General features: G+C 35.2%; 1 protein-coding gene across 1 annotated transcript in view; it reads right to left on the reverse strand.

Annotated features, from left to right (window-relative positions):
• Positions 1-10558: 10558 nt before the first annotated feature.
• The window catches only part of Lamp2 (lysosomal associated membrane protein 2), a 33688-nt gene continuing 29496 nt past the window's right edge, over positions 10559-14750 (reverse strand). The window contains exon 9 of the mRNA XM_046420900.2: positions 10559-11072. Coding sequence (XP_046276856.1) covers positions 10933-11072 — 140 coding nt within the window. The 3' untranslated portion in view covers positions 10559-10932. The remainder of the gene's footprint in view (positions 11073-14750) is intronic.

The raw sequence follows: 14750 nt of genomic DNA on the forward strand, positions 1-14750 counted from the left end.
TGGAACCTCCAGTAGTGAACTGTACCCAGCATGTAGGAAAGTATAGGCATAGGGAGAAACACTTTTCTGGTGGTTGAGCAGTTATATAGAGAGGCAGGGTGTTAGCTTTTTCATCACTGTGACACAAATATTCGACAAGAACAACTTAGAGGAGGAAAAGTTTATTTGGGGCTCACAGTTTAATAGTTCTCAGTCCATAGATGTCTGACTCCATTGCTCTCAGGCCCAAGATGATGTACAGCATCATGGCTGAAGGATGCATTGGAGGAAAGCAGTTCACCTCAAGGCAGCCATGAAGCAGAGACAGAGGAGTGGGGATAAGGAGGCACAGGGAAGATGCACCCTTCCAGGGCATGACCCCAGTGACACCTCCTCTAGTCATGCTCCAGTTACCTACAGTTACCACCCAGTCATCCTTTCAAACTAGGATGGACAGTTCAATCATTTCACCTCACAGTCCAATGATTTCACCTCTGAATAATCCAGCATTAGGAGGAGCTTTTGTGGAACAACTCATATCCAAACTATAATACAGGAGGAGGACAGGGGTAGAGACAGAGTTTTACTTACCAAAACCAGAATGGGACATATATCTTTTCAATGTTCATTTTTTTAACTTTAACAGTAAGACATGACAGTGTTCTCATATTCTTGAGAATGTGATTTTAAGTGACTGTGTAACATTCTGTCATGTCAATGTTTCATAATATAGTTAACTAGTTCTATCTAATTGGGCATTTTAACTGTATCCAAATTTTCATTTTCACTCTCAAAATTATATTAGCACGCAGTTTTCTATACCATGGCCAAGAGTGAATATTATATCATTAAAAATACGTTAGCTGGTTTGAAAGGTATCTTATTTTAATTTGCTTTTGTTTATTAGGAAGACAGAACATTTTCACATTGCTTATCCATCTGTATTTCTTCTGTAATAGTTTAGCTATTAAAACCTCTATTCTAGGTCACTCATGGAATATTCATCTTATCTTGTTTTGTCAGTATTTGATAGTGTATTATCCTAACCCTTTGTCATACTTAAGATAGCAAGTATTTTTTTCTTGTTTTTACATTTGTTTTTAAATGTGTCTGATGGCATTATAATGGGTAGAAATATTAATTTTTACATATTAAAATCTTTTCAACTGTTATTTCTTTTCCTTTTATCCATAGGTCTTCTTGGAAATAATATATACAGCCATCTATATTTGAGTCTATTATATTTATACCTTAAAAATTTAATTCTTTAATCATACTTGAACTTATTTTGGTGTTGAGATGTAGGTGTCTAAATGTATTTTTTCACTAAATAATTAATCTAGTATCTTAGTATCTCAGCATCATTTTCAATATTCCATTCGTTCTCCACTGATCTGAAAAAACATCTTTAACAAATACTAGACAGAGAGAGAGAGAGAGAGAGAGAGAGAGAGAGAGAGAGAGAGAGAGAGAATATATGTGTATATACTGTTTTACCCTGTGAGCTGTTGGTATTCTTATACCCACCTAATATTTGTTTCCACCTTTTTTGGGGGGGGGGGGGTTACTGGGGATTGAACTCAGAGGCACCCAACCACTGAGCCACATCCCCAGCCAGATTTTGTATTTTATTTAGAGATAGGGTCTCACTGAGTTGCTTAGCACCTTGCTGTTGCTGAGGCTGGCTTTGAACTTGAGATCCTCCTGTCTCAGCCTCCCGAGCTGCTGGGATTATAGGTATGTGCCACTGCACCTGGCTGTTTCCAGCTTTTTGAGTAAATGCAGTGCAAGTTAGTACTCACTATTCATCTTTTTATTAATCTTAAGAACACATTTTATTTAAAAATTTTTAATTGACATACAATTGTACATATTTATAGGATACAGTGTTACATTTTAATACATTTTACTATACAGTATGTAGTAATCAAATCAGGGTAATTGGCATATCCATCACCTCATGTATCATTTTTGTGTTAAGAACATCCAAAATCCTATTAGCTATCTTGAAATATTCAATTAATTGTTGTCAATTATAGCTAATCTACTATGCTATAGAACATTAGAGGTTATTCCTCCTATCCAACTGCACCCCTCTACCCGTTAACCATTCTCTATCTTCCCATTCCCCACATCCTTCCCAGGCTCTGGTAGCCACTATTCTATTTCCTACTTCTATTAGATCAACTTTTTAGCTTTCACATGCTGGTGAGAACACATGGTACTTGTCTCTCTGTGACTATTTTATTTTACTTAATACAATGTCCTTTAGTTCCATCCATATTGCTGCAAATGACAGAATTTCATATTTTTAAAAATAAGTTGGATAATATTCTATTGTGTACATGGACCATATTTTCTTTATCCATTCATCAGCTGATGAACATTTAGGTTATTTCCATTTCTTGGCTATCGTGAATAGTGTTGCAATGAACATTGGAGGTCATATGTCTCCTTGACATACTGATTCCATTCCCTTTAAATATATACCCCATAGTAGAATTGCTGGATCATCTAATAGAGCTATTGATAGTTGTTCAACCTTCATACTGCTTTCCATAATGGCTGTACTAATTTATATTCCCATCAATAGTATATGAGAATTCCCCTTTCTTTACATCCTTTGCCAGAATTTGTTATTGTCTTTTTATACAGCCATTCTAGCTGTGGTTTCATCATTATTCATATTTTTCTGAACTTTTTTGGTAGTCATCACCTGTATACTCTCTCTCAAAATTTAATTCTCTATTCCTTTGAGTCCCAGATGTGCTTCCTTCAACTAGATTCTGTGAGACTACCCTGTAACTTAACAGTTTATTCTTTTAACCTAGTTTGAGTAGCTTTCTGTTCCTTAAGGTTTTATCTGAGCCCTACACTCTCTCTACTTTGTTCTTCTATGATATTATCTAAACATCTGATATTTATCATCTTTAGGAATAAGATTCAGATTGATATTTTTAAAAAGCTAACATTTATTGCTTACTGTGTACCTGGTAGCACTATCTTAATTTTCTTTAAAATCCTACAATATAGAAAATAGTGTTCTCATTTAGAGATGGGGAAACCTAGGCTTAGATAGGTTAAATAACTTGTCTAATGTCACAAAACACTGCAATATTTGAGAGAGCCAAGATTCAAATTCTGTTTTGACATACCCACCATGCTATACTATATAGCACTTGGCTTATTTTTGGAATTGAAAACGACACAAGAATCAGTTATACTAAAAGAAGGCTTAAAGGCATTGGCTAGACTGCTTGGATGATATATGATCAGTTATTAGTTAATTGACCAGTAATTAATTATTGATAGTAGATGATATCCATGTACAACACTCTCTACAGTTCCTGGTACATAGCAATTCCAAAATGCATATTTTTTTCACATTTTTAACATCTTTGAAATCAATAGGCCTTCCATTACTACAGTTTAATTGACAGTATTAATCTTACAATTGATGGCATTTTAGATTTGATGAAATAAGGCATTAAGTGCTTAATAAATGTCTAGTTTTTAAATGAGATGAGTTATTCATTCAGAAAATATTTGTCCTATGAACTATGTGCCAAGCACTGTTCTAGGAACTGGGACAGAGTAGTAAGTAAAGAAACAACTCCTACTCATGAAGTTTACCTTCTAGTGGGAAACATGAAGAACACAGATTAACAATGTCAGATAGTGATAAATGAAAAGGGATAAGGTGAATGTAAAGTGGCTGGGAGTGCTATCCTAAACAGGGTGGTCAATGGAATATTCATGCGACAAGAAACTTGGCTGGGGTGAAAGGAGTGAAAGGGAGAGCCATGAAGAGAGCTGGAGGAAGACCTTTCCAGGTGCAAGGCACAGCAAGTATAAGGGCCTTGACATGAGAGCACCCTTAGAGTCTTTGAAGAGTGGCAAGGGGGCTAGTATGGCTGAAGTGCAGAGTACAAGAAAGTAGTAGGCAAAGTAAGGTGGGGGTAAAGACTATGAAGGGAGAATTTGAAATATGTAGGTAAGGACCTTTGCGGGAAGCTATTGAGGATTGAACTCAGGGGCACTTGACCACTGAGCCACATCCTCAGCCCTATTTTGTATTTTATTTAGAGACAGGGTCTCACTGAGGTGCTTAGCACCTCACTTTTGCTGAGGCTGGCTTTGAACTCCCGATTCCCCTGCCTCAGTCTCCAGAGTTGCTGGGATTACAGGCGTGTGCCACCATACCTGGCAGGTCTTTTTTTTACCTCTTTTTTAATGTGGTGCTAAGGATTGAACCCAGTGCCTCCCTCATGCTAAGCAAGTGCTCTACCACTAAACCACAACCCTAGCCCAGGTAAGAATTTTTTTGAAACCCTTTCAAAAAGGCTCTAGATTTGAGTAGAAACTGTGTATTGGGGTTCATAACTACCTAGTAGGGGCTGCTGAGTGTCATGTCTACACTGCACTTGAAGCCAAGGGATGACTAGGAGCAAGGGTAGAGATGGCATTAATTTAAGGAATGTGAGGAGAGACAGTTCCATTTAGTCTCTTAAACACACTAATGCACAGTCAGAATGATTCATGGTGCAGAAGAGTTTGAGGGCAGAATGATAATGATACGTGATCAGAATAACAAGCTGAGGCTACTCTGAAAAAAAGTGACACTCAGGGTTCAACACTATTGATGATGTACAGTTCAAACTGGCCTTGGTTTAGATTTTTCAAGTCATGCTGCCACAACATCCGCCTGCCCTTCAAGTGGATTGGACAAAATTCAAATTATTTTAAGAATATTGAAAACATTTATAAAGTGACTACATATAAGATAGTAAAGTACAGAAGCTAGATTTCTATAACTGTTTTAATGTAAGGCATATGCTTTTATAAATCTACTGTTTCCTAGAAAGGCAAGATGTATAGTGGTTAAGAGCATGGTCTTTGGAGGCAGACCAAGCTGGTTCAAATGTCACTTTTGCTACTTCTATGTCACTTTAGTTAAGTAACCAACTCAAGCCTCAGTTATCTCATCTGTAAATTGGGAATACCACTTGACCTCAGAGAGTTGCTATGATTATTAAATAATGTGTGTGAAGTACATAGCACTGGGACCACTCAATAAAACTATAGCTGCTTTCTCCTAAAAATACATTGTATATCAAAATTTGTTATTCATTGTACATACATCTTGAAAGAAAGCAACCCAAATTCATAGTGCCATCAAAATACAGACAATAAAAGCAAAGGGAAAGAAAAACATTTCCTCGGAGTTCTAAAGGCAATACTTGCATTCAGAAAGTAGACATATTTAAATTAAAGATGAACCTTCAAATTGACTTTTTAAGATACATGGTAACTCTCACAAGAAACATACACAGAACCACTCTTCTTGCAAGCAGTAATCTTAAAGGGAGGCACAGAGCTGTGAACTATTCAATGAAGGAGCTGAGACAAGAAAAACAGTTTCTATTGAGACCCCTGTCACTAGTCCCACAAATGCAAGAGTACAGGTCATCAGTGCAGATAGACAATTGCTAAAAGTATATTTATCATGAAACTCTCATAATCATTAGACTTCCACATTTTGTTTTTAATGTTTTCTTGGAAATTTCATGACCATGTAGGCCCCCATATTTGAAATGTCTGTACAAGAGGTTCTACTGCCTTCCTAATGATGGGACTTAGTAAGCTGCAGACCTATGAGATCATGATTCCGACTGACAATTCAAGAGAATAGATTTTTTAAGGAACTTAGATTATACAAATCAATTTATGCTCTTAAACCTGAGCATATGGAATTAAAATGGAGTTAGCCATAATAACATGGAATGCATGATCTTTAATACATCAATCTAAAATCACACTATCAGATCAAACAGGAGTACCACAATATGCTTTATTTTTCAGGTATTAATGAGTTCTCTAAATTTCTATGTACAAACTTTAAGTAGCAGCAAATATCAGTTCTCCCAAAGAAGCTTAGGTGAAAAACAATTCATTCTATCCATGAGTTTAAAGCCCTGCTGTTTGATCCACTGTTGTACTAACAAAAAAATGAACTCAGTGAGAAAAGCTAATTGAATGCTCAGTTCATATATTTTGAGACTCCTATATTTTATCGGAGTTAAAGCAATGAACCCTTGGTAAATATTTTAGGGTTTTTTTTGGTGTGTGTGTGTGTGTGTGTGTGTGTGTGTGGTGCTGGGAATTGATTGAATTCAGGGCCTTGTGCATATGAGGCAAGCACTCTATCAACTGAGCTATATCCCCAGCCCCAATATTCTGTATTTTAATTATCAAGGAATTAAATATGTTTGCTAATTATCTCAGAAAAAGCCATGATACCTAATGAATAATCAGTGATACTAGTCTCCTACCTAAAAGATAGAAAACTTTGAAATGAATTCATAATTTGAACATATCTGAATATACCATTCATAGAATTAGCAAGGGTAATGAATCTGGCTTTTAGAAAATCATCTAAAAAATATCTACTGAAATGAAGCCACTGTTCTTTATGGTACTATATTAACCAAATGCCTTTTACCAAATAACAAATAAGCAGATGTTTTCAAAGGAGAACATTTTTAAAAGAAAACATTCTTATATGCCATAGCAAACAGAGAACTTGCATCTGCAAGGCAGAGCTACAGAATTTGAAAGGAGTTGTAATTGAGCAATCTGACTTTCTACTCCAGTCTGGAGTAAATGTGTGAATAGATAAGACCATAAGGAAGGATGTTGATGATCTTTTTCTTTGTAAGAAAAATTTGTAATTCCAGTTATTGGCAGAGTTTTTACATCGGCAGCAATACAGTGGTGAGCATCTACATTGTGCTGAGAGGTAGACTGGGACTTAATCCTTGGATTTAATAACAAACTAGCTTTAAGGTTTAAACTCAGTTTGTTTAGGCTTAACCTTAATTTTGAAAATTTCTGAAGTGAAGGCAGATCTTGAAGAATTTTTGCTTTTAGTTCACTGTAGAGATAAAATAGGTTGGTAAAATAAACATCTGCCTTATGCTGAGGACAGGTGTGTAAAGCTGCCATTTGGGTACTGCACAACCACATCACTGTGCTTCCGAATAAAAGAGCAACTCAGCAGCTGAACCAATCAAACAGACACAGGGATGAGTGGTCTCTAGTATTTTACTCCAGATGCCAGAGCCATTAGAGTTCCCTACAGGGATATAAGTCTTTATCAGGATCAACAAATTTACAGAACAAATCCCAGTCCAGCTTTGGCTAGGCGGCCAATTGACTGATTATATGTCAGGGCCCACTAGCCTCTAGAATTAGCACTTGCTGCTGTGAGAAAAAAAGAAATCAATGTGTTAAAAATATCAATTTGAACTTATTCATACAGGGAATAGAAAAGTACAGGAGGCACATGATAAAAGTATACAGAAGGCTTTTTTTTAAGTGCAGGATGAATTAACTTTCTGAACAAGTTAAGGCTCTGAGGGGAAAAAATTCTAAATCATAACCTTAAAAAATAGTCTGTTCTAAATTAACACCTTACAAAAGCTGAAATTCTTACTTCATCCTTCAGCATAAATGTCAAATCTGAAATCATCAATATATTTCAAACTCCAGAAGGGAAGGAAAAAAAGACATTCTTGTTAAAATATAGTAGCCACTAATGGTAATAGAGAAAACCACCAGATTTTTGCTATTAAATACATTATTGCAGTACTGGGGATTAAACCCATGGTCTCATTCATGCTAGGCAAGTATTCCACCTCTGAGCTACACTACCAGCCTTCTTTTAAAACTAAAAGAAAAACACAGATTTTAATAATCCTCATTAGAAAATTGGAAAGGAAGTCTTATTGTGAACCAAATTTTATGTTTGTCACCAATGAAAATGAATTCATTATGTTCTTGAATTTATTTCCGGAAGCACATTAAATTCTCTTACAGCTTTGATTTTGCAAATAACATCAAAATAGCAAAATACAAGTAACTGCAACATATAAAATTATACTTCAGTAGAAATACTTTCATAATTGGATCCAGAGGCTTAAAATAATTATTTACTTTAAAAAGACATATTCTGAGCCATAATTTTTCTTTCAGTTACATTTTAACAAAAGAGGAGGAAAGAAAAATAGAAACAATGGTCCTAATACATTTTTTTCTTAAATACCTGCTACTCATGCCCAAATTAGCTGGCAACTCACTGAGGTTAGTCCGAGATAGATCTTAATCAATCTACTATAAAGCATTTCCTGGCTTTTAGCCAATGGAAACATAACTTTTGATTGCAAAAAGAAAAAAAAAAGCATGAGATCTCAGTGACTATACAGACTGATAACCAGTGCGACTTTTCCTTCTTCCAATCATATAAGAGATAAATACAACAATTATAAGGAAGCCAAGGGCCACACCCACTGCAACAGGAATAAGAAAGTTGAGGTCAGAGTCAGCAGAACATTCTTCAGCTGTTAGAAAAGAACAGACAGCAAGGAGAGGAAATTAGTAAAGAATGTAATTAAGCAAAGCAAGCAAACAAGAAATAAGCATTCTGATAACAGGTTAGTCTTTTATAGCATTATCCTTATTTCTTAAGATCAATCCAAATATTTCATAGCAACTGATCACCCTATATCTCTTATTATAATCATCTAAAATCACACCAAATTCTTCAATACAAAAAAGCAGAAGTTAAAGGAAAAATGGGAAAAGGTCCAAAATACAGAATTATGCTTGCCCTATATAAAAAGATTTTAGGTTTAATTGTCTAATGGCACTAGGGAAAAGAGTAATCATCTACATTTAAAAAAAGAGACCACCAGGAAGGCAGTGGGTGAAATTTGAATTTCAAGCTCTGAATTTAGGCAAAACTGAATTTGAATCCTGACTCCTTCAAGTACTAGCTGAAGGACTTTGCCAAGTTATTTAAACTAGGCCTCACTTTCCTCATCTATAAAAGGAAAATAGTAATTGTGGTATTATAAGATATTTAAGAATTCATTCTAATTGTATTTTAAAGTATCTGATATACTTCATGCAGTCAACAAGTGTTCATTCCTTTCTCTTTTCTTCTCATGTTTGTGATCCCATCCAAAGATGTTTAGGGTTTGAAGTAATAACAAGCAGAGATCATAATAGGAGTGTCTCAGTACAGTACTATTGAAAAGGCCAATATTCAATGCTTTAAAAATACTTAAGCAAAATGATCCTGCAGTAGCTCAAAGTGCCCAACTGTGATCTCATTATTTCAAATTTAAACCAGCAGTTGTTTCACTATTGAATAATTAGATTTCATTGGGGCAGTTTTTATCAAAATGCAATGGTTTTTTTTGCCAGCTAGATATGTAACTTCAGTGAAGTCACTCCCCTTTCAGAAAATTATGTTGTTAAATAATCTTTAAGATACTTTCCAGCATAATTCTAAGGCAATTAACAAAATGTGATATTTGGTGTGATTTATTATTGTGCAATAACTTGCATTTTTCCTCTAATTTTAACTTTACCTCCTCTTACAGTTTTGCCATTCATAAAAAACAGTTTGGAAAGGTTTGGAAAACATAAGGTGAATTTCAGTAATCACATTAGCTTTTGTTGAAAAGATTTACTGTATTTTACTGCAAGCCCTCAGTTGGGGATTGAAAGCTGGGTACCAAGATACACTGTATTGTTAATCAGTAAGTTATATAAACTCTGAATAAGCTTATATATATATATATATATTTCAAACTTTCACTTCAATGTGAAAACTTCTCATCTATTAAGCTTCCTTCTTAGTTATCTATACATTCAATATCTGTGCCCCACTTATACCATAAAATGTTTCAATAAGGGCTGATTATTTAGCTAATTTTAATGCCAACAGCCTCTCTATACCCTCATCTATGTTCTGCCCCATGGGGGCTGTCTTGAAGAAGCAAGAGCCTAGTTGCTATGCTTCACTGCCTCCCTTCTGAGATTGCTGTTAGCTTACATTTCATAAGTACCAATCTGATGACAACACTAAATAGATTTTAATGCTCTAGAGATCAACAAGATGAGGTAGAAAAACACAACACAATCTGTCCTAATTAGTTCATAGAATATTTCTATCTTTCAATGCTAATCAGGCATCCAAAGAGGAGCAAAATACAAGGAATAAAAGGCAAGTAGTTAAATATACTTGAATGTTTTCAGTCTATATTGCTGAAAAATAAGTATTAAAAAAAAAACTCTAATTCTGGAGCCAGGTTAAGTTCTGTGGTAGCCTCTTGGGTCTGTTTTTTACCTAGGGGGAAAAAATCACAAACCTGAGATACTGATTTCATTTTTTTTTTTAAATTTTGAGACAGGGTCTCTCTAATTTGCTGAGGCTGACCTTGCAATCCCCTTGCCTCAGTCTCCCAAGCTGCTGGAATTACAGGTGTACACTACCACCCAGCACTGATTTAATTCTTTACTGGAACTCAAAAAAAAAATCAGTAAAAGTCGCATAACCTTAAAAATGTGGATGGCCCTAAGGACAGTGTTTGCTTCATTCCACTGAAAATCGAGTTCAAGCATATGTGATGGGCATTTATGCCACATCAACATTTACTTAATGAACTATATGCAAAGGCACAGTGATGAGTTTAAATCAGGATAGTTCTCATACATTGAAACAGAACACCAGTAGTGAAACAATATTTATTAATTCCACTAAAACACACTACATATTTTGTTTTTATAATGGCCATGTTAATAAGTTTCAGGCATCTTAGGTTAGGATCAAAATTTAGGCAAAGCTTCTTAAAACATTGCACACCAATGTTCTTTTTAACAAATTTGTCCTCAGAACCAGTAAATAAAACATTTTTTTTATTTTAAGCTAATCACAGAGAGAGAGAGCAGTTTTATTAATAAAGACTGATCTTAAAATACTGGGAATGATTTAGGAATTAAGGTTTCAATATATCATTTTTAAGAAGAAAAGTGTTTCATATACCAAGAGGCAACAAATCCTTATTATTTGCACGTATTTTTATATAATCAATCAGATTGCAGGTTCTAAAATTGCTCATATCCAGCATGATGACGCTTGAGACCAATAAAATAAGCCAGCAACACTAGAATAAGTACTCCTGCCAAGGCTGCTCCCACCGCTATGGGCACAAGGAAGTTGTCGTCATCTGCACTGCAGTCTTGAGCTAGATGTGGAGAAAGGACAATTGAGAACAGAAACAATGACAAATTTTCAAATCTGTCCATTTTAAGTTAAAATGACAGTACTTCCCAGCACACACATTTTGTTTTTCACATTAAGATAACAAGTCACTGGCATTATATTATTAGCAAATGAGATGTTCCACAGAAGTGACTTCCCAAATAACCAAACCATACACTTTTACATAACAAAAAATATGTAGTCATTTTGGGTGAAATGTATACAAAAATGATCACATTTTTCTCAGATTTCTTAAACAGAAGATAGTGAATAAATATAATTAACCTTTCCTTGATGATCAGGCTGTGAGCTTCAGAGACAAAATGTTATGATGTTAAAGAAGCACAGTGCTTGGAATACTGTATACTATTAAGTATTAACTAATGACAACTATACAAAAGAGACACAGAACTCAATACATGGAAATCTGGAGTCATTAAATAAGGAGGAAAGATAAAAACTGGCCCTAGTGGCATACTTGTTGGCTTCAAGAAGCTCAGTCTAGTGTGAGACTCAGGCAAGGAAGTAAGTGGTTATAATTTCAAAATATGCTGTGGTTGGGGCAAGCAATACACAAAGTTTCAATGGAAGTGTTTCAGAGGCACACTCAATTCAGCCTTGTTACACAAGACACACTTTTTAAAAGGTGACAATTGAGCTGAGTTTTTAAGGATGGATATGAATTACCCATACAGGTAATGAGATAAAGATATAAAGATATTCCAGGCATAAGAATCAGCACAGACAAAAATATGGAGGACAAGAACACTTGGCACTTCAGGGGCAACAAGCAAGCTGACATAGCTAGAACAATGGATCAACTGGGCAGGAGGCAGAAAAATGTATCAGAACCAACTTATAAGATCACTGTATACTCCTAGATAGTTTGGCCTTATCCTGATAGAAAAAAAAATATCAGCATCAAGATTTTAAGCAGGATATTTTTGTTTCAGAAGGTATGGCAGAAGGAAGCCTAGAGGTAGTTAAGTTAGGCGACACCTCTATTACTAGAGTCTAAGTGACCAATATTATGTCCCTGAACTAGGTTAATGAAGTGAAGATGCAGAAAGGACAGACTGGAGATTCAATTAGAAGGCAGAATTGACCAAATGGATGTAGAGGGTGTAGGAGGAGGTGCTAATAGGATAGTTTCCAATTCCACACTTAAGTAATTATGTTCATGCTGGTGCCATTCATCATGGTAATAATTCAAGAACAATACTGAACAATTTCAGTATTGTTATATTTGTAGTTATTTGATGGGGGAGGGTTGGGAGAGGATAAGCTAGAGAGTCACTCCATTTTGGATTTATGCCTGTGTTCAAACCAAGTGGTTATATGACAAGTGGTAGTTAAAACCATGTACAACAAAATTTCTCAGTGAGAGCAAGTCAAATAAAAAGAGGTCCAGAGACAAAACCCTTGGGAACACTCATATTTGAGAGATAGACCAGAGTAGGAAAAAGAAGTAGAAAAGACAGGTAGAAAATAGTGCCACTGAAGTGAAGGAAAGGGAGAGTTTCAATTAGCATAGGAGAATAGCAAAGTCTTAAGAGAAGTCTGAAAAATGTCCATTGAATCTAGGAATATAGACAGTCGAAGGGTATGAGTCAAATTGCCAAAGATTTACAAGTAAACGGGAAGTGATTGGTTAGGAAATCGAGAACATGGGATAAGGAACATATGCTCATTTCAAGGAGTTAAAAATGATTTAAGAAAAGAGAAGCAATATAGAGGTAGTTAGAACAAAGACAAGAAAAGATGGCAGGTGAGTGGAAGAGACTTACATGTTTATAGGATGAGACAAATGTTTAAAGAGCTATTAGCACATGATACGTTGAAAATGCTGACTGGTATAAGGTCTCCTAGGAGGCAGGAGGAATGGTATTTCAGAAGTATTAATCAAGAAAACCTACAGTGATACTAGAGAGAGGAAGGAATAGTACAAATGGACACACACTTGGAAAGGGAAGAAGAGAGCTCACATGTTAAACTGACACTTCTATTTCCCATTTCCTTGCCTCTTACTGCCCTAGTTCTCTTCCTAGCTTGCAATCTACCAGGGATTGATAAATCAGGCAATTAAGTTTATTTGAATTGGGTCAAAAATAAGAATGAATAGGCTGAAGGCAATTCTGAGTTTGCCTGCATTCAAGAAATGTGCCAGCCTTTTTTTTTTTCTTTTTCTTTTCCTGTAACCCTCTGGGACAGTAACTGGGAACAAGATGCAACCTCGGAGTTTATGGACTTTTTGACATTGACTTTGGCTGCCAGCTCAATGATGTTTTTTAACTTGGTTCTGTTAAGAATCCAGATAGCTGAGGTTGCCAGATGTGAGTTGTGAATAGATGATGTTAAGAGTCCTCAGTGAGTGCCACCCCTTCAATTTCCCAAATTACCATTCAGCCTATAAACTATTAGGTGACACGTATCATAAAGTATTATGCTTTGAATTTAATATCTCTTGGATTTTAAAAAATTCATTAGTAGATTAATTTCTTATTCTGGCAACAGACTCACAGTCCTCTCTTTCCCAAATTGGGTATTTGACCTAGTACTGAAACGACTTTCATAAATACTGCCAATAAGGCTTTCATGTAAGACAAATATTCCCAGAGTAGATCAAAAAGGCAATTCCGCTAATACAAAGATCTTTCCAGATGCTGTCACTTACTTAAAATGCTCTCAATTAGTGTGTGAAATATTAATTTATAATAACTATTGATTTTATGAATTCAATCTTTAAAAATTCTTTAGGTAATGGAAAGAAATTTTGGGAAAACAGTAATTTAATAGGATTGTATCCTGAAAAAAGAAAACTCTCATTCCAAAAGTCATTTCGACCTGACCTATTTGCCGAAAATATTTCTGGGGAAAGGAAAAGTACATCTGTGGAGGAGTTTAATAGCCAGAAGCAATGAATATTTTTTTAAGACTAAAAAAGTTTCATGACCAATGAAATTTCAATGAAAACTTTCATTGAAACAGTAGATTATAAACAGTTAATCTTCAATGTTCTGTTCAGAAATTTTTCAAATAAAATTTTCAGCATAAGAATTGGAAAGCTGAGATATACATTTATGACAAAATGTAAAACTCCCTTAAAAAGCAGTTGAGGGGCTGGGGATATAGCTCAGTTGGTAGAGTGTTTGCCTTGCATGCACCAAGGCCAAGGGTTCAATCCCCAGCACCACACACTAAGAATCTACTCTAAGACTCACATTCTTATGCGACATATATATGTTATATACCTTTTAGATCAATACTCAAACCAAAGTAAATCACATAAAGCTGAAAGGGTACTTAAAGCTTCTACCACTTATGCATGTCTACACTTTTCAAAGAGAACATAAAACAGTTATTGATGCAGAAAATTAGCTACCAAGGTAAGACATGGTAGCTAAAAGGAGATGAGCAAGACAGACGAATGCAAGAAAATTTGACATTATCTAACTTTAAAAATCAGATGAAATGATATTAATCTTAAAAACCTAACTCTTGTGTGGCTAAGTTAAAATGAGGCCAACCTTAGTAACTTGGCGAGTCTCTAAGCATCTTAGACATTGTCTCAAAATAAAAAATAAAAAAAGGCTGGGGGATGTATATCCGTGGTAAAGTGCCCCTGAGTTCAATTCCCAGTACCAAAAGAAAGAAAAACAAA

This window comes from Marmota monax, unplaced genomic scaffold, assembly GCF_021218885.2.
Source record: "Marmota monax isolate L192 unplaced genomic scaffold, Marmota_monax_Labrador192_F-V1.1 WCK01_AAM20220418_F8-fsc00155, whole genome shotgun sequence".
NCBI classification, from domain to species: domain Eukaryota; kingdom Metazoa; phylum Chordata; class Mammalia; order Rodentia; family Sciuridae; genus Marmota; species Marmota monax.